At 43.5% G+C, this 21577-nt stretch overlaps 1 protein-coding gene across 1 annotated transcript in view; it reads right to left on the bottom strand.

Moving 5' to 3' along the window:
* Positions 1-20341, bottom strand: part of BMERB1 (bMERB domain containing 1) — a 131207-nt gene extending 110866 nt beyond the window's left edge. Inside the window, exon 1 of the mRNA XM_057696061.1 lies at positions 20236-20341. Coding sequence (XP_057552044.1) covers positions 20236-20341 — 106 coding nt within the window. The remainder of the gene's footprint in view (positions 1-20235) is intronic.
* Between the last annotated feature and the right edge of the window lie 1236 nt (positions 20342-21577).

Here is a 21577-nt window from a genome sequence, read left to right as displayed (position 1 = left end):
TGGGCACAGATAATGTTCCAAGAAACGGGGAGTCACTGTTCTCTGGAGTGACGTAAATCCCTCTCCTTTTGGTAGCAGAGTTATTGTTTGAAGGGTATTTCTACTCCTCTACCTGAAGCATTTTCTTTTGTAAGTGAAAGTGACAATTTATTCTTCACTCCAATTTGTAAGAAGTAGAAATCTTTCAGGGCAGGAATGCCTAAGGAAAATCAAACCCACCCTGCATGGAGAGAGACTGGTTCAAGATGGTGGAGTAGAAGGACGGGCACTCATTCTCTCCTGTGAGAGCACCAGCATGACAACTAACTGCTGAACAATCATCAACAGGAAGACACTGGAACTCACCAGAAAAGACACCCCACATCCAGAGACAAAGGAGAAGCTGCAATGAGATGGTAGGAGAGGTGCAATTGCGATAAAATCAAATCCCGTAACCGCTGGGTGGGCAACTCACAAACTGGAGAACAGTTATACCATAGAAGTCCACCCACTGCAGTGAGGGTCCTGAGCCCCATGTCAGGCTTCCCAACCTGGGACTCCTGCAATGGGAGGAGGAATCCCCAGAGAATCAGACTTTGAAGGCCAGTGGGATTTGACTGCAGGACTTCCATGGGGCTAGGGGGAAACAGAGACTCCACTCTTGGAGGGCACACATAAAGTAGTGTGCACACCAGGACCCAGAGAGAAGGAGCAGTGACCCCATTGGAGACTGAACCAGACCTACCTGCTGGTGTTGGAGGGTTGCCTGCAGAGGTGGGGGGAAGCTGCTGCTCACCATGGGGACAGGGATGGGGACACTGGCAGCAGGGGTTCTGGGAAGTGCTCATTGGCATGAGCCCTCCTGGAGTCCTGCCATTAACCCCACCAAAGAGCCTGTTAAACTCCAGCACTGGGTCGCCTCAGGCCAAACAACCAACAGGGTGGGAATGCAGCCCTACCCATTGGCAGACAAGGGGATTAAAGTTTTACTGAGCTCTACCCACCACCAGTCCCTCCCATCAGGAAACATGCACAAGCCTCTCAGATAGCCTCATTCACCAGAGGGCAGATAGCAGCAGCAAGAAGAACTATAACCCTGCAGCCTACAGAATGAAAACCACAGCCACAGAAAGACAGAAAAAATGAAAGGGCAGAGGACTTTGTACCAGATGAAGGAACAATAAAAAAAAATCCAGAAAAACAACTAAATGAGGTGGAGATATGCAACCTTCCAGAAAAAGAATTCAGAATAATGATAGTGAAGATGATCCAGGACTTCGAAAAAAGACTGAAAGCAAAGATCGAAAAGATGTAAGAAAAGTTTAACAAAAATGTAGAAGAATTAAAGAACAAACAAACACAGATAAGCAATACAATAACTGAAATGAAAAATACACTAGAAGGAACCAATAGCAGAGTAACTGTGGCAGAAGAACAGATAAGTGACCTGGAAGACAGAATGGTGGAAATCACTGCCACGGAAGGGAAGAAAGAAAAAAGAATGAAAAGAAATGAAGACAGCCTAAGAGACCTCTGGGATGACATTAAACACACCAACATTCACATTATAGGGGTCCCAGAAGGAGAAGAGAGAGAGAAAGGACCCAAGAAAATATTGGAAGGGACTATTGTCAAAAACTTCCCTAACATGGGAAAGGAAATTGCCACCCAAGTCCAGGAAGCACAGAGTCCCAGGCAGGATAAACCCAAGGAGAAACATGCCAAGACACATAGTAATCAAATTGACAAATATTAAAGACAAAGAAAAATTATGAAAAGCAACAAGGGAAAAATGACAAATAACATACAAGAGAACTCCCATAAGGTTAACAGCTGATTTCTCAGCAGAAACTCTTCAAGCCAGAGGGTGTGGCATGATAATATTTAAAGTGATGACAGCGAAGAAACTACAACCTAGAATATTCTACCCAGCAAGGATCTCATTCAGATTTGATGGAGAAATCAAAAGCTTCACAGACAAGCAAAAGCTAAGAGAATTCAGCACTACCAAATCTGCCCTAAAACAAGTGCTAAAGGAACTTCTCTAAATGGGAAGCACAAGAGAAGAAAAGGACCTACAAAAACAAAAACAAAACAATTAAGAAAATGGTAATAGAAATATACATGTCAATAATTACCTTGAATGTAAATGGATTAAATGCTTCAACCAAAAGATACATACTGACTGAATGGATACAAAAACAAGACCCATATATATGCTGTCTACAAGAGACCCACTTCAGACCTAGGGACACATATAGACTGAAAGTGAGGGGATGGAAAAAGATATTCCATGCAAATGGAAGTCAGAAGAAAGCTGGAGTAGCAATACTCATATCAGATAAAATAGACTTGAAAGAATGTTGCAAGAGACAAGTAAGGACACTACATGATGATCAAGGGATCAATCCAAAAAGAAGATATAACAATTATAAACATATATGCACCCAATATAGGAGCACCTCAATACATAAGGCAAATGCTAACAACTATAAAAGAGAAAATTGACAGTAACACAACAATAGTAGGGGACTTTAACACCCTGCTTACACCAATGGACCAGTCATCCAGACAGAAGATTAATAAGGAAACACTTTGCATGGGGAGAGCTCTTGATACTTCAGGAAGCTCATAACCATGTTTCCCTTGGCTTAATCCTGAGCACACACAACACAGTGTTTACTGTCAGTGCTTTGTGTGTGTGAACTGTGAGACATCTGAAGGGAGAGAGGGCAGAAACCTTGGGGCCAAGAGGAAGAGATGGAACAGGAAAATTCGTTATACTCTTCTACATTATAAAACTAGAGCATCTGCCAGGGTCTCAGTATGCCCCTTAGTACAGAGAAAGTGTTCACTATTATTGAATTAATAAATGCGTAAAAAGGGGAAAAAGTAAAAAAACTAGAGCATCTGCATCAGAAAAGAATTAGATCTGATCAGTGGTTCTCAACTGGGGACAATTTTGCCCCTCTAGGGGACATTTGGCAATGACTGGAGATTTTTTTTTTGTCACCACTGAGGATGGTGGGGGAGGTGCTGTTGGTATCTAGTGGGTAAAGGCCAAAATGCTGCTAAACATCCTACAATGCACAGGACAGCCCCCTCAACATGGAACTATCCAGCTCCAAACATCAATGTCAGTAGTGCTGAGGTTCTTTCACACCTGTCAGAACAGCTACTGTCAAAAAAAACAAGAAATAAGTGTTGGAGAGGGTGTGGAGAAAAGGGAACCCTTGTGTACTGTTGGTGGGAATGTAAATTGGTACAGCCATTATGGAAAACAGAATGGAAGTTCCTTAAGAAATTAAAAATAGAACTACATCATGATCTAGGAATTCTGAGTATTTATCCAAAGAAAATGAAAACACTAATTTGAAAAGATGTGTGCATCCTTATGTTCACTGCAGCACTATTCACAATGGCCAAGATAGGATAGCAACCAAAATGCCATCAACAGATGAATGGATAAAGAAGATGTGGTGTATCTATGCAATGGAATGTTACTCAATTATAAAAAAAAAAAAAAAATGAGACCTTGCCATTTGTAACAACATGGATGGACCTAGAAAGTATTATGCTAAGTGAAATAAGTCAGACAGAGAAAGACAAAACAACACATGATTTCACTTATACGTGGAATTTAAACAACAGAACAAACAGAACAAAACAGAAACAGTCACAGATAGAGCGAACAAACGGGTGGTTGCCAGAGGGGATTAGGAGGACAGGCTAAATAGGTGAAGGGGATTAAGAGGTACAAACTTCCAGTTAAAAATAAATAAATCAAGTGGATGTAATATACAACATAGGGAATACAGTCAATAATGTTGTAGTAACTTTATGGCGACAGAGGGTAACTAGACTTGTCATGGTGATCATTTCATAATGTATAACAATATCAAATCACTATGTTGTACACCCAAAATAACATAATACTGTAAATCAATTACACTTCAACAATTTTTTTTAAAAATAGTGCTGAGATTGATAAATCCTGGACAAAAAGATTCCAAATGTCCTTCTAGCCCTAAGACATCATGATGCTAAAACCCAATTTCCAGGCCCAAATAAGAAGTCTGTTACTATTGTGTCTCCCAAAATCCCTGTTGAAGCCCTAACCTCTAATTTGACTGTATTTGGAGATAGGGCCTACAAGGAGGTAATTAAGGTTTAATGAGGTCATCAGAGCAGGGCCCTAATCAGCTAGAATTAGCATCCCTCAAAAGAGACATAGTTCTTGGGCTTCCCTGGTGGCACAGTGGTTAGGAATCCACCTGCCAATGCAAGGGGCACAGGTTTGATCCCTGGCCCAGGAAGATCCCACATGCCATGGAGTAACTAAGCCTGTGCACCACAACTACTGAGCCTGTGCTCTAAAGCCCTTGAGCCACAAATATTGAGCCCACATGCCACAACAACTGAAGGCCTAGAGCCCATGCTCTGCAACAAGTGAAGCTACCGCAATAAGAAGTCCGTGCAATGCAACAAAGAGTAGCCCCCCACTTGCCGCAACTAGAGAAAGCCCACGCACAGCAACAAAGGCCCAACACAGCCAATAAATAAATTAATTAATAAATTTATATTTTTAGAAAAATGGGGGAAAAAAAAGAGAGACATAATTCTTATGTTCTCTCTCCATCTCTCTCTGTCCCCACACCTGCAAAAAGAAAAGGTCGTGTGAATACACAATGAGAAGGTGGCCTCCTACAAGAAAAGAGGCCTCAGAATGAGACTTACCTTGCCAGTACCTTGATCTTGGTCTTCCCTACCTGCAGAACTGCAAGAAACAAATTTCTGTTGTGTAAGCCACCCAGTCCGTGGTATTTTACTATGGCAGCCTGAACAAACTAATACAGCTCTTTATAGTGATTGCCATTGCTAATATATTAAGTATTTACTCTATGCTAGGCCCTGTACTAAACATTATACGTACCTTATCACACTTACTTCTCAACACCCCCCCATGAGGTGGGAATTACTATCTTCCCTACAGAAGAATAAATCAAGGCTCAGAGAGGTTGCATAACTAGCCTAAGATCAACCAGTTGGTAAATGGGAGAGCAGGATACAGAAAAGGGCCAGGGTAGGGTGAAATTGCCAGAGAATGTGGAAGTCAAAAATCTCTGTATCTTCCTTAAAAAGTCAAACATAGAATTCTCAACAGCCCAGCAATTCCACTCCTAGGTATATACCCTCAAAGAATTTAAAACAGGTGCTCAAATACTCGTTCACAAATGTTTATAGCTGCATTATTCAAGTAGCCAAAAGGTAGAAAGAATCCAAATACCCATCAACTGATGAATGAACAAAATGTGGTGTATTCATAAGTGAAATATTATTCATAAAAGGAATGAAGCACTGATAACTGCTACTCCACAGACGGATCTTGAAAACATGATGCCAAGTGAAAGAAACCCAACACAAAATGTCACAAATTGTATGATTCTGTGTATATGAAACATCCAGAATAGCTAAATCCAAAGAGACAGAAAGCAGCAGGAGATGTGGTATGGGGGAGGGACTGTTTAGTGAGTATGGGGTCTCTTTTGGGGATGAAGAAATGTTTTGGAACTAGATAGAGGTGATGGTTGCACAACACTGTGAATGTACTAAGTGCCACAGAACTGTACACTTTAAAATGGTTAAGGGTTAATTTTATGGCATGTGAAATTGACCTTAAGAAATAAAATCTCAATCTCAATAGAGAAGAAAGACACATAAAGCCAACCTAGTCCTCACTTTGGATAAGCATTTGAGAAAGGAAGCCCTGCTAGAAGGCAGAGCTGAGCCTCACCAAAGAGGACCTCTTAGCTCCTGGATCCCAGCCCAGCCACCTGCGCCCCTGCTGGGCTGCTCTTCTGGATGTCATTTGCACTGGGTTTAGATGTGCTCCAGGGACACCTTCCCTACATCTATTTAAACAGGATGAAGATGGATGGATTGTGCAGCAGTGGACGGCAGGTGTCCAGCACTAACAGTGCACCGTAAACACGGAGTGGATGGAATGGTCTCACCAGGAGTGCTCGGTGTGAAAGAACCAAATGGAACCGAAATGGGAATCATTTAAGCACTTTTATTCCTTGCTTGTCACAATGATGGCCAGTTTTCAGAGCCACCTGCTAAAAGTATCTCATCCCTGGAGTAGGGCCTGGAGAAATTCCCAGCTTTCAGCTGTCTTAATGGACTGAGGAATGTGCTATAGATTGAATGTTTATGTGCTGCCCCAATTCATATATTAAAATCTAACCCCCAATGTGATGGTATTAGGAGGTGGGGCCTTTGGGAGGTGATTAGGTCATGAGGGTGGAGCCCTCATGAGTAGGATTAGTGCCCTTGTAACAGAGACCCCAGAGAGCCCCTTACCCCCTTCTTCCACGTGAGGATACAGCTACAAGATAGTCAACTACAAACCAGGAAGCCTCTACCAGACACTGGATCTGCCTTAATCTTGGACTTTCCAGCCTCCAGAACTGTGAGGGAGAAACTGCTGTTGCTTGTAAGTCCCCCAATCTATGGTCGTCTGTCACAGAAGACCAAATGGACCAAGACAGAGCAGTATAAACACAGGAAGGAAAACACAGGAAGAAAAAGCATGATGATGACCCAGATTCAAATCCCGTCTCCATTGATTAATGGGGCAAGATTTTCATCTCTCTGTTCCTGGGTTTCCACATACATATTAAGGAGTAAGGGGGCTTCCCTGGTGGTGCAGTGGTTAAGAATCCGCCTGCCAATGCAGGCCACATGGGTTCCATCCCTGAGCCAGGAAGACCCCACATGCCGCAGAGCAGCTAAACCTGTGTGCCACAACTACTGAGCCCACATGCCACAATTACTGAAGCTCTGCAGCAAGAGAAGCCACCACAATGAGAAACCCAAGCACCGCAATGAAGAATAGCCCCCACTAGCCACAACTAAAGCCCACGCACAGCAATGAAGACCCAATGCAGCTAATTAATACATAAATTTATTTTTTTTGAAAAAGTAAGTAAAGACTGGTTTGTCCCTTCCTCTGCTCATTATTGCCCATCTCCCAAATTTATCTCTGGGACCAGGATTATGGAGAGAGTTGGTTCTTTTTCTGGCCCATACATACATATATGTATGTATGTTAATACACACACACACAAAATGCTTTATCTTATAGGGTGATAGAGAGGATTAAATCAGATAAATGTGTATTCCCTCGATTTTGAGACCAACTTTCTTCTCCCACACTTTAGCATTTCTGAAGTTAGGCTGCCCCTTCCCCATCCCACAAATGCATAATTTAACATAAATGCATACATATGATAATATTATTAAGTGGATTTTTTTAGTGAAGTTTTTCTTTTAATTTTGTTTTTTGCCTGACTCTCCATTGTCTCCTCCTCTCTCGCCCCTCCCATCAGCCCTGTCCACTCCCCTTCCCCCCAAGTAGCCCATAGCAACGACTTGTTATGCATTTTTCCCCTTTTTCTAAAAATATAAATTTATTTATTTATTTATTGGCTGCGTTGGGTCTTCATTGCTGCACACAGGCTTTCTCTAGTTGTGGCGAGTGGGGGCTACTCTTCGTTGTGGCGTGTGGACTCCTCATTGCAGTGGCTTCTCTTGTTGCGGAGCATGGGCTCTAGGCACACGGGCTTCAGTAGTTGCATCACATGGGCTCAGTAGTTGTGGCTCTTGGGCTCTAGAGCTCAGGCTCAGTAGTTGCGGCGCATGGCCTTAGTTGCTCTGTGGCCTGCGGGATCTTCCCAGACCAGGGATCCAATCCGGTCTCCTGCACTGGCAGGCAGATTCTTAACCACTGCGCCACCAGGGAAGTCCCTGTTATGCATTTTCTATGTTTTTCTCCATACTAATAAAATCACACACATACAAATACATACACACACACGGATGCATATATATTATATGTGGTATACACAGAGAGAGACAGAGGATTTTGTTTTATAAAAATGAGATCCTGTTACATACATTTTCCTTGATCTCATTGTTCTCCCACAATAATACCTCTAAGACAACTATTATTGCTCTAATTTATTCCTTTTTAATAGCTCCCTACAGTTCACAGTGGATGAACAATAATTTATTCAACCATTTTTCTACTCTTGGTTCTTCACTGTGTTCAGTGTTTTGGTTTTTTGTTTTTTGCATATATGCCTTTGCATACTGACTGACGCTTCTATTTCTGTTGGGTAGAGTCCCAGGAGTCAGACTGCTGGGTCAAAGCATATGAGTATTTTAAATTTTAATAGATGTTATCCGATTGCTTCCCCCAAAGGCTGGAACACTCAACAATTTCACCAGCAGTGTCTAAGACGACTCTGCTCTCTGCATGAAATTAAAAGGACTTTTAATGGACCAGTACATTCAATGCTGCCATGCTGTTTTTTGTTCCTGTTGTTCAAAAAGCATGTGATCGACTGTGAATGGTGCATCCCACCTTTGCTGACATCTAAGAATCAAGAAGATATGGTATATATGTCAAACACCTCACCCAGCCTACAACCAGAATTCACAGTGCACTGCCGGTTCACAATAACAGTATCTATTCCTGCTGTTTTGTATCTGATTTGAAAATCTTCCATCCTTCTCTCGAAGCAGGAAAGCAAGAAGGCTCATCTACCCACAGCAGCAGGAACAAACCTTCTAAACCAGGAGATGGGCAGGTGATTTAGACCAAGACTCCAGTTAACTTTGATGATTTTGAAGGTTTACAAAACACAATTAAATCACCTGCATCTCAGGCTTTGTGGATTAAAGTTGCCCAATTCGGCAACAGTTGATTTTTTTTTTTTTTTTTTTTTTGAATGCGAGGCTTCTGAGTGCTGGGCAATGTGGTAGACACCGAGCATTCAACATTCAGCAGTGAACGTGACACCCAGAATTTCTGTGGTCAGGGCACTCGCAGGAAGACAGAATCAAGTAATTGCACTCGAGGTTAACCCATAAAACTTGGTTTGACCGTATTAGGACTCATCTTCTCAAGGGCCTGCAAAAACACGCCTGTGGCAAAACAACTGAATTAATCTCTTGACAACATTGAGTTATGAGGGCATGGGGTCAGCAAGCTGACTGAATTCTGTTTCTGAAGGACTGGGAGACACAGCATCATCTCTTGGTCCTTTGGTTTTGCATCACTGGAAACAGGGGACTGTTCCCGAGGAATTTCTTTTCAATTTTACTGAGGTATAATTGACAAAAATGTAAGATATTTAAAACGTACATTGTGGTGATTTGATATAGGTAAACACTGTGAAAAGATTCTCTGTATGTAGTTAGTTAAAACATCTATCACCTCACATTTATTTGTTTTTTTGGTGAGGGCATTTAAGTTCTACTTTCTTAGCAAATTTCAATTATATAATTCAGTATTATCAACTATAGTCATCATATTTCATACTAGATCCTCAGACCTCCTTCATCTTTTTCAAAAAATTTTTTACTGGAGTATAGTTGATTTACAATGGCGTGTTAGTTTCAGGAGTACAAGAAGTGAATCAGTTAAACATATACATATATCTACTCTTTTTTTTTTTAAAGATAATTTTCCTATAAAGGCCATTACAGAGTACTGAGTAGAGTTCCCTGTGCTACACAGCAGGTTCTCATCAGAACTCCTTCATCTTATACCTGAAAGCTGGTACCCTTTGACCAACCTCTTCCCATAGTCCCTCTCCCCCAGTCCCTGGCAAGCACTTTTCTACTCTGTTTCTATGAGATTGATTTTTTTTTTTAGATTCCACATATGTGATGTCATCCAGTATTTCTCTTTCTCTCCTTAACTTATGTCACTTAGCAGAATGCCCTCAAGTTCCATCCATGTTGTGACAAGTGGCAGGATTCCCTTCTTGGTGGTGGCTGAATAATATTTCCATTTATGGAAATACCCAAAAGAACTTTTTGGCCAACCCAATATTTATATAGACAACACATCTTTATTCATTCATCCACTGATAGACACTTAGGTTGTTTCCATGTCTTGGCTATTGTGAATAATGCTGCCGTGAACATGGGGGCGCAGAGGGCTCTTTGATATCCTGTTTTCACTTCCTTCGGATGTATCCAGATGTGAGATTGCTAGATCATATTTCTACCAGAAGACCTTAAGTCACCTGAAGGCAGGGACTGTATATGTCTTACTCAGAGGGCTACTGTACTCTCCAGAGCTTAACACAACATCTGGCATACAAGAGGCTGTCGTTAGGGGCTTCCCTGGCAGTCGGGTCCACCCTTCCACTGCAGGGGGCGCGGGTTCAATCCCTGATGGGAGAACTGAGATCCCACATGTCACATGGTGCAGCCAAAAAAAAAAGGAAGCTATCAATATGCATTCAAAGGATAAGGAAGTGAATGAATGAATGGACAAATACATGAATGAATAACTTACCTGTTCGGGAATTTTAAATGAACCAAATAATTGGTGTCGTGCATTTACTTATTTTCCAGTTTGGATTTTATGAAATGTAGACATACTTGTCACCATCTTCGAATGCAGTTGTGTGTTATCCAAATAAATATGTCCCTGGAAACCCTGGTCTACTGCAAACAGCCTGGACTGTGTGTCCTTGCTCAGTCCATACTGGGTGCACCCCTTTCTAGGGGTGATCCTTAACCTGTTTCCCCACTTACAAAGGGCCGTGACGACTCCTGCTCTTTGCCCTTTATTATAAAGAGTAAGTTAGAAAACATAGGAGACGTATAAATTGGAAAGTGCTATAAAGGTAAGCGGCCATTACTATTACTTCTCCCAAAACCCATAATCCGTGCACCTCTTTAAATCCTACTGAAAGTGAAAATAAGCAGCGCTGGTGCTGATGTATTTAAATTCCTAAGACTTCAGGCTAACAAGTTATTTCCCACCTGTCACACTGCCTATGCTTAGAAGACCCTCTTCCTTTCCTCTGTGTAATCAGCCACCAATATTTTTTCCCTTCCAGATGTCTGGTTAGCCCCTTTCTCCCAACCTGCTGCCAACGCTTTAGACCCTAGTCCCTGTGAACTCACGATCAGATGATTCCCAAACACGCCTGGCTGGTCTTCCACTACCCCAGGGTCCCTGCCCTTTCATTCCGTCTGCAACCACTGCCAGATGAGTCTTCCTAAGATGCTACTTTCTTTACCTCTTCCCCTTGTCCTGCAGTGGCCCCATGGAGCCTGTCATTTTCAATCTGCTCTAGGGGCCCTGATCAATCAACCTTGGACTTCCCCACTCCACCAATGCAGCCAAGTTCATCTATGCCTCCAACAACACATTGTCACCTCCACTCTTTTCTTGAGGCCAGACCACTCACTTTAACTTCCCTCTTTTCCTTCTTTCCAATTGTGTAAATACTACCCAGTTAAGGTCCACTTTCTGTCCTGTTCTGTCCGCATCATCATCATCAACACCATCACCATCACTGAGGGAGAGGACCACATTCTCTGCAAGGGCTTTCCACATCATCTCACTGAATCTTCCTCATTACCCTATGAGGCAGGTCTTCCTACTAACTCCATTTTATAGATGAGAAGACAAGGGACTTCCCTGGCCGTCCAATGGTTAAGACTCTGCACTCTCAATGCAGGGGGCACAGGGTTGGATCCCTGGTTGGGGAATTAAGATCCCGCATGCGGCACTGTGCAGCGCCAAAAAAAAAAGCTATGCATAGATGAGAAGACGAAACTCAGAGAGGTTAAGTAACTAGCCCAAGGTCACACAGCTAATAAGTAGTAAAGTCATGACTCAAATGCAGGCAGAATTCCCACTCTCAAACACTAGACTGTCCCTACGCTGTCCATGAAATCTTTCTTGGTCACCCCAGGGTGGCTTGTCTCTGAGAAACTACAAGTCTTCAAAACGGAAAAATTCCTTCTGTGCATTTCTGTAAATGTCTTCAAGCTCCCACCCCAGTTTTATCCTGAAGGCAGTCTGAATCAATGAGATGTAGTTCTCAAGTTGACAAGGGATGTGTCTGTAATAGAAAAGGAAATTAATGAGCCAGAGACCAGAATCAGTACTAAGAAACCCAGAGAAGTTTCTGACTGACCTTATCTGCACCTGTACTAAGAGCCGGTCTTACTAATCCCAGGAAATAAGAAAAGTAGGATGAAGTCACCCATGCTGGGTTCAAGTTCCAGCTTTGCCACCTAAATGCAGAGTGGTATCAGGTGGGTTGCTTAATCTCTTTGAGCTCCGTTTCCTCATCCGTAAAATAGAGCAATAAATGGCTACACTGCACCTCACATCATAGGGCATGTCGGAAGGAGTAAATTAGAGGATGCATGTAATGCATGTAAATTAGAGGATGCATGCTTGGAGCAGGTACATAGTAAGTGCTCAGTGTATGAAATTTCTCACCATCATGCTCTTCTACTTCTCTTAGAATCATTAATTTTGCTCCTTTAACAGTCTCTGTCGAGGTACTTTAGCTAAAACATAATTATCACTAAGTAGGACTCTGATTCATTCAAACAAACAAAAATCTCCCAAGTTTATTCTGTCAGTCTGGTCCTCGGTCACCTCACGTGGACCCTGCAGGAAATGGGGAGCTGAGCCTTCTCCCATCCAGCCTCCTGTGAACTTATCTGGGCTCTAAAATGCACTCACCTCCCACCTTTCTTGTCTCCCTCACTCTTTAAGAGCCTAGCAAGGATGACTGATCTGTCTGTATTTCCCAGGTAAAACATGCACGTGTTGTTCCCTCTGCCTAGAATGCTGGTCCCGCCAGTCAGTGATGAAATACTGTTCACCTTTTTAGCCTATTTCAAGAGTCCTTTTCTCTTCCAGGCCCCAGAACCATCCCTCGGTGTGACCACTTGGACCTACAATATATTTGTTATTATACAAATTATACATTTATTTATTTTTTTATTTATTTTAATTTTAATTTTTGGCCGCACCATGCAGCTTGCAGAATCTTAGTTCCTCGACCAGGGATTGAACCCTGGCACCTGGCAGTTAAAGTGCTGAGTCTTAACCACTGGACCACCAGAGAATTCCCTATACCTGTATTTAAAGAGTTCTTTTTTATTCCACTTTTAAAAAGTAGTTTAATAACACATTTTTATTGTGGTAAAACACACAGAACATAAAATCTACCATCCTACCACTTCTTTTTTTTCTTTTTTGGCCATGCTGCACAGCTTGTGGGATCTTAGTTCCCCGACCAGGGATCAAACCCAGACCCTTGGCAGTGAGAGCACAGTGTCCTGACCACTGGACCTCCAGGGAATTCCCATCTTAACCATTTCTAAGTATACAGTTCGGTGGCATTACGTACATTCCCATTTCACAGATGAAGAGACTGAGGTCCACGGAAGTCAGGCAACTTGCCTAAGATCACCGTGCTGGGAGGCAGCAGAGGGAGGATTGGAACACAGGCAGCCAGAGAAGCCCTTAACGGTGAAGTCTGGGTCTTCTTCATCCGCTAACACATAGTAGGGGCTCAAGCCCATTGGGTAAGTGAACAGTGAGGGGACGAACAGACTGTATGGTAAGCACCCTCGGGGGAGCTTTGTGAGTGATGTTCTAAAGGGCTACACTAAACGCACCTCCACCTGTGCTGATCTCCAACCCTCAGGATCATCCAGGTAACAGGGGATTCACACGAGTGAAACAGACCCCAAGGTTTCTTTCCAAGGGGAAAGAAACAGGAAAAAAAAGAAGAAGAAGAAGAAGAAGAAGCTGGTGCCTTTGGAATCTCCATCTCCCTGCCCTGGGATGGCAGCTCACCTGAAATGCCCTTCTCCTCTCTCTTCACCCACTGAAACCCTGCTCAGCCTTCAGGTCCAATGCAAACACTCGGATCTCTTCTTCTGCTGGTTTCCTGCTTGTACCTTCATTTAGCATCTATTTCATACTGTTTACACAGGGTTATAATACAAATCATGATTTCTTCACATCAGTGCTCCCCCTCCCTAAATGCGTAAGCCTCTTAAGAGTAGGGGCCGCGTCTTCTTTCATCTCTAATCTCTGCAACATCTAGCGCGGTGCCAGGCATAACAGACACTTGGCTAGGAATGTTTAGAGTCAGAGAGCTAGAATCAGCTTTCTTAACCTCCTTAAGCCTCAGTTTCCCCATCTATAAAAAGGGAATAATAATCCGCTGATCTAATCGAGCTGTCAGAATTTAATAAGCTTGAGTTCATAGCTAAGGCTCATTAACTACTATTATTATTAATAAGTGTTTAATAACTAATCAGGGACCAAGAATAGACCTGATTCATTTTTCCTTCAATGGACACATCAGATGGAAACGCCTGCAAAAATGAAACTTAAAATAACGAGTAAACAGAGCTATATAAATAATTGGTTTTGTTCAAAGTGCATACTAGATAGTATCATATTCAGAATCTTTGCATTCCTGCTATTACAGTTCCTGCAATAAAGTTACACAGTCAGTTGCCTCTCCAGGCAGAGTGCAGAGACTAGCACACCTCCTAAACCTTAACCGGGTGCTCGGTCTCCCAACAGGTGGTCCATGTTGCCTTTACCCTTGTACACCTTTCACACTAAGGAAGTTCCTACCACTTATCCAAAGTGCGATGGATTAGGAAGGAACCTGGGACTATAGCGAAGGATGATTACATCCAGCCCCACTGATCCCTATAGTTTTGTTCTCCATCCAAGTAGCCAATGTGATCTTTTAAAAACAAAACCAGCTCATGTGAGTTAAGCTTAACGATCAGCAGCAGCTTCTCCTGCAACGACAAAAAAAATATGTACTTCTTTTTTTTTTTTTAACCACAACCTACAATGTCCTACCCAGTCTGGCTCCTCTCTGATTTATCTCCTCTCTCTACCCTGACTCTCTGGATTCCAGCCACCCTGGCCTTCTGTCTCTTCCTCTAACATACCAAGGGCCTTTACATTTGCTTCCTGGATCCTTGACATTTACATGGCAAAGGTCCCTTCCTTAGAAAGGCATTTCCTGACCACTGGATGGGAAATATCCCTCCCTCCCCTATTCATTTTTACTTATTTATTCTTGGCTGCCCTTGGGTCTTAGTTGCGGCATGCGGGATCTTTGTTGCGGCATGCAGGATCTTTCATTGTGGGGCGCAGGCTCTTCATTGCGGCGCGTGGGCTTCTCTTTAGTTGTGGCGTGTGGGTTTTCTCTTCTATAGTTGTGGCATGCAGGCTCCAGAGTGTGTGGGCTCTGTAGTGTGCAGCGTGCAGGCTCTCTAGTTGAGGCGTGCAAGCTCAGTAGTTGTGGCACGTGAGCTTAGCTGCCCTGCGGCATGTGGGATCTTAGTTCGCCGACCAGGGATCAAACCCATGTCACCTGCATTGGAAGGCAGCTTCTTTACCACTGGACCACCAGGGAAGTCCCTCCCCTATTAATTCCCATGCATCACATCATCATCTGAACGACATTATTTGTTTGCTTATGTATTATCTGACACCTTCACTCCCAGCCCGTTTCCTGCTTCCCATGCAGGCAGGAACCTTGCCTGTCTTGTTCCACACTGTGTCTGAGCCCCTAGAACACTGCCTGCCACTTCTAAAGCAGTTAATACCTATTTATTGAATGAATAAATGGAGAAGGGGAGCAGATTATGGTCATTTTTCACTTTTTATTTTTATATTTCAGATGAATTTGAATTCTTTATAAAGTGCATGTACCACTTCTGTAATAAGAAAAGAGAAATAAGGCTAAAACAAAATAAAATTGAAACAGTAAAATTAGCATATGTAATCAAACAGATGAAAGTAACACAAAGCTTTCCCAAGAATCTATTACATAGATTGCCAGCAATTCATACTTTTCAGTCTCCACGCTGTTTATTAAACCTGAAACATTGGCCAGTTTAATGATCTGTTTGCCAGTCAGCACACACCCGTGGATTTTTAAATAACTGTCATCTCTCCTGGGCTTATAGAAAGATTATCGTTTGAGCTTTCCACTTTTTTCCAATCTCCTAGTCATAGCACATTTATTTCTACCTCTATGCTTTTGCCAAAGCTGTTATCTCTCCTGGCATCTCCTACCCGCTGTGCCATCCTCCCCCCACTTCCCCTATTTCCCCTGTTCAAAATCTTGATCATCCTTTCAGGCACACTCAAACCTTTCAAGAAATGGCCACAACCACCGACAACTGTGCTTTTAAAAAGCTCTGCACTTCGTGGAAAGGCACCTTGTCTTCGTGTCTCCCTCAATTAATTACAGTTGGTTGAAAGCAATATTTTTATGTATCTAACCATGCTGAAATGTCACTATGCCTTTTCCAACTGAGTTAAAAAAAAAAAACCCAAACCTACTCACTTCTAATGGAAAAATGTCAAAGGTGGATGGGAGGAATTCCTTAGACTTCTCAAAGGAGAAAATACAAGGTGGTTTTAAAGGGTGCAAAAGCCCGTTTCCTACACCTTCCCATGAGGAAGAAGGTGGTATCTACACAATCATTTCCTGGAATTTACAAAGAAACCGACGCAAGGGAAAACTGACTGGCAGGTTGGAATAATCTCCTCCAATGCTATTGTGACAACCATTCAGCATGGATTGAGTGCTTACTGTCTGTCAAGCCCTGTGCTAAATGCATTATATACATTATCTCATTTAATCCTCCCAACAGCCTGAAGTGGTCCTTATTATCCAGTTGGAAGAGGTCATTGAGAGGATGTGACCGCCAGATGACTCTTGAGCAGGACCAGGGTAATCAGAAGCTCTTCACCCCTCCCCTGTCCTTGAAATGTACGTTCAGCCCACTCTTCTTGCACTAGGAGCCTGTTCAAGGATGTGGCTTTGAGAAAGTAGGATGTTGTTGAGACGGGATACACGACTGAACCCCATTAAGTCTTCTATATAGACTGTTGAGATTCTGGCGGGTGGGTGCAGAGATCTACTATCTTGGTGCCCACAGCAAGCCTTGTATTTAACTTCCCTTGTTGTTAAACCTGCCATCTACCAATCTGGAGTGGCGGGCTCTTTCTTTGGCCTCTTCTTGCTCTCCGAGTACAGGGCCAGTTTCAGATTTCACCCAGGAAGTTCCCAAGGGTTCAAACCTACATATCCCCATTTTACAGATGAGACAGTCGACTCACAGAACGGTTCAGCAATTTTCCCAGGGTGACAAAGCAACAAAGTGTTAGAGCTGGTTTGGGTCCATGTCACCTGATTTCAAAATTCCCATTCTGGACTACTATACTACACTTATCTTCTACCTAAAAACTATAGCTAACATTAAAGATAGCGGTTAATACAATCTTAACTGAAAATGACCAGTTTTGCAATCTTTTTGCCCTTTTCAAGTCTTTTTAAATAACACCTACTCAGTGTTTGGGACTTCAACCTTGGTGGCGCAGTGGTTAAGAATCTGCCTGCCAATGTAGGGGACATGGGTTCAAGCCCTGCTCCAGGAAGATCCCACATGCCATGGAGCAACTAAGCCCGTGCGCCACAACTACTGAGCCTGCCTTCTAGAGCCCTCGAGCCACAACTACTGGAGCCCACGTGTCACAACTACTGAAGCCTGCGCGTCTAGAGCCCGTGCTCCACAACAAAAGAAGCCACTGCAATGAGAAGCCAGTACACTGCAAAGAAGAGTAGGCCGGCTCACCACAACTAGAGAAAGCCCACGCGCAGCAACGAAAACCCAATGCAGCCAATAAATAAATAAATAAGTAAATAAATTTATTTAAAAAGAAGTAACACCTACTCAGTATTTAACACAAAATATTTAAATTTGTGTAAAACAAACAGCGCATGTCTTCTTTTTAATGGGCCTCTCTTTTTCTCCAGCATTTCCTGCATAGCCACGTTGGCTTGACAACTGTTATGCCACAGAGTCAATAGTACTAATTGTCACACTTCATTAATAAATAAATGCAAGCCCCAGATATTATGGGATGGATCCACAGATCCCCTGGGAGTTGAGAGAGCGTCAAAAAAAAAAAAATCCACTTTAATAAAAAAAAATGGCAGGCTGCAGACAAGAATCTAGAGATCAAAACTTGCCAACAATCCCAAATTTAAAATTCAAAAGTAAAACTCTGGATCAGCACTTTAAGAAGATTTTGAATTTGCATAGGTAAAAATGAAAAAAAAAAAAAGAAAAAGAAAAAGATTTGGGAATCCACACCAAAAGCAGATCAGAAACTGTGGTCTTACATTTGAATGGGAAGCGAGAGAATCTTTGATGGTTTGGAAGAGAGAGGATGAGAAAGCCTTTCTACCAAGTTTTTAACAGTTTGCAGCCTAAGACTTAGAAGTACAACAATTTCAGGAGTGAAAATGCAATAGACAGGTTTTCACTGCAATTTTTCCATATGCTTGAAATTCTTCCTAATAAAATGGTGAGATAGTAAAAAACCATAAAAGAATTATTAGGGACCTGGCCAACACTGCAGTTTTAGTCCAGAGTGTTGCTTTATGTAATTCTTTGCAAAGGATAAAAGCAAGTTCTTTCTACAGATTAGTAATAAAGTGATGGAAGCAGCCAATATATTCAGCACTTATCTTGAGCCCTACATCATCTTATTGAATGTTCACAATTAAGCTATAAAGTAGGTACTGTTATCATCTCCATTTCAGAGAATGGAGGCAGAGTGAGCCTTAAAAAAATGTGACTAGTCACAAATTCAGTCACATACCCACCAAGGGGGCACAGTCAGGATTCAAACCCAGGGCTTCTATTCTGCACAGACCTGCTATTCTTTCAAGGCTACCATGAATTCCAGAGACCCAACAGGCTGCCACATACTTATAAAATCACTGAATGTGTTCTGGGACTCTCTCAACTGACTTAGAAAGCTTCCTCAAAACGTGAAAGCATCCTCAAAACGTGAAAGCAACACGCCTTCATGTTAAAAGCAGAGAGTGGCTCAGGGGCCCAACAAAATCACATCACCTAGCAAGCCCCAATGTCGCCATCTATGTAAGGGGAGTCATAAGTCATAACATTCCCCTCAAGGCAGTTGTGCCAGGGATTGGATGAGAGGATGCCTTTAAAGTTCTCAGCACATGCAAGACCTGATACCTGACAGTCTATCAACAAAAGGCAGCCATTGTGGGTATTATTTTGAGCTTGCGGGAAGACCAGAGACCCTCAGCCCTGGTGTCATGTTAAAGTACCAAAGCCAAAGGGTTTTGAAAGGATGAAACGGGAGGAAGGACCCAGATTTTAAAAGGAGAAGGAAAAGAAGAGAGGCTGGACACACTCTGGATTCCAGGTGCAGAACTAAGACATTTGATTGTGATTTCTACTTGAACCCATGAAAACCATGAGCCATTGGTTTGAGCCATTCTAAAAAGATTTTCTGAATTTGTAATTACAGGTATGGAGAAAGCACGCGCGCGCGCACACACACACACACACACACAATCTTCTACCAGGTGAAGACAGGAAAAGAGCATATTCACAACATGTGAGTCCAACATAGCTCAGCGCCAAGGCAGGAAGCTGAGGGTCCTCGTGAAGGACGAGAGGGCCCTTCCCAGCCCGGATGGAAGTAGCAGCTAGACCAAGCAGTGCAAGGGCAGGTGGACCGCGAAGCGCCCTGGGTTTGCAGGGAAGGCTGGTGACCCTGGGGCGCCTGCAGCTGCCTCTATACTTCGAGGGCAGGAGTTTCAACTACTGCATCCTATTCATTAAAAACAAAACTCCTTAGTTTATTTGTTAAGGTTGTTGACCCCAAAATACCGTAGAGAGAAGCAGCAAATGCAATCAATCGGTCCGTTTCAGAACTGCCTTCTAGGATTGTACCCAAACCAGAGACTGTGAGTTAAGAGCTAAAGGAGAAGGGCGTGCACAGGGTTAACCTTCCCCTAACCCTTTCCCTCCCACTCGCGACCCTGGAGAAGGCAGGGGAAGAAACGCTAGGAATTTCAGGTGTGCCCTGAACCTCGAGCAGGGGGAGAAGCAAAAGCAGAAAGCCAGCGGACACTCCCCCCTCTTCAGGGACGTGGGCGCTTTCCAGGATGCTCTAAAGGCTCCAGCGTCCTAGCGCATCCCGGGCGGAAAAAAGACCCTGCTCCCTCGGCTGCGGGAAAGACCCGACTTTCCAAGACCAGCTGCGAGCTTGGATCCAGGACTCCCGAGTCCACCCCAGGCTCCCGGCTCAGCTGCTGGAGATTCCCGAGCCTCCCCCGTGAAGCCCAGCCCGAAGGGTCCCCCTTTTGTTCGAGGAGAGCGCGTCGCAGCGCAGGGCTGCGCATCGCCCCCCAGCGCTCAAAGCCCCGCTGCGGGGGCGCTTCCCTCAGTCCGCTCGCTACCAACCCCGCACTCCCGCGACCACCCGTTCCAGCACACGGATCCCCAACTGTCCCACCCTGATGCCCGAGTACTCACTTCTCCCCAATCCCTCCGCTTTCCACGCCGTCTCCTCCACCGCCCCATAGCGCCTCAAAGGTTTCTCAGCTTCCAGGTGGATGGACAAAGATTGCTTTAACTCCATTGCTGATCCCCGCGGGCAGGTCGACGGGTCTCCCTTTACTCCATCCCCGCCGCGGGCTGCAGGGAGGGAGGCGGCTCCAACCAGCAGCCTTTTAAGGGGCCGGGCGCTCGTGACGCTGCTCGATCTCTTCCGCCGCCAGGGCCCGCGAGCGCCGACTGGTACCTAGGAGGGGGAAAAGGGATGAGGGCGCATGCGCAATGGAGGCTTGGGGAGAGGCGCTTGGGGGCTGGGTTGACAGAAAAGAGGGCAGATGATAACTCTACAAAGAACAACAAAACAACAACTAAAATAGAACTAACCCAAAGGAAGGAAAAGCAAGGCAGCAGCCTCTACTGGAGCAGGTGGCGATGCTTTGCATGGAGCTGGCACTGAGAGTGGCTTGTGATCTGTCAGCGTGCTGCTAGGTTTTGAGTGGGATTTGTGAGAGCATTTCTGTCTGTGGGCGATGGGTCCATCTTTGTGGCGAGTGTGCAGAAGCGTGAGTGTGGGCCTGGATCTGTGTGTCCTTGTGCTTGGCCGAGCGCATTTTTGTGACGATCTCTGTCGTTTGCATCTGTGTGTATTTTGAATTTGATTATAAAACGGGACAATCTTGTCTGCCGGTGCCTGTGTCCACTCTGTATGTGTTTGCATGAACTTGAGAGAGCCATGAAAATATTTGGGACACAAGCATAACAAAGCTATTTGGAACATGGGTGTTACAGATGTAGAGAACAAACATATGGACACCAAGGGGGGGGGGGCGGGATGAATTGGGAGATTGTGGTTGCCATATATACATTACTAATTAGAAAAAAAATCAAACTGTACACTTTAAATACATGCAGTTTATTGTATGTCAATTGCATCTCAATAAAAGTTCTTAAAGAAAAAAAATAGAACATGGGTCTGTATGGAAACCCAGTGGTTTATCTTAACCAACAAAGCATGGCAGCATTAAAAGTACAAAGTAATATGCAGTTTATTGTATGTCAACTGTATCTCAGTAAAAGTTCTTTTAAAAATGAAAATGAAAATTTAAAAAAAAGTACAAAGTAAAATCAGCAGCTAGATTGATTTTTAAAATAGTAATATTTATTGAGTGATGGCTAGGTGCTAAACACGCTGCAATAACTCTGTGAAACAGATACTGTTTTGGTAGCTTTGTTTTTTAGAGGATGAAACTGAGATGCAGAAAGATTATTTGCCCAAATTCCCACCCTTACCGAATGGTCTGGTCAGCACTTGAATCCAGAC

The sequence above is a fragment of the Hippopotamus amphibius genome, chromosome 9, assembly GCF_030028045.1.
Source record: "Hippopotamus amphibius kiboko isolate mHipAmp2 chromosome 9, mHipAmp2.hap2, whole genome shotgun sequence".
NCBI classification, from domain to species: domain Eukaryota; kingdom Metazoa; phylum Chordata; class Mammalia; order Artiodactyla; family Hippopotamidae; genus Hippopotamus; species Hippopotamus amphibius.
This window is presented reverse-complemented; position numbering and strand designations above follow the sequence as displayed.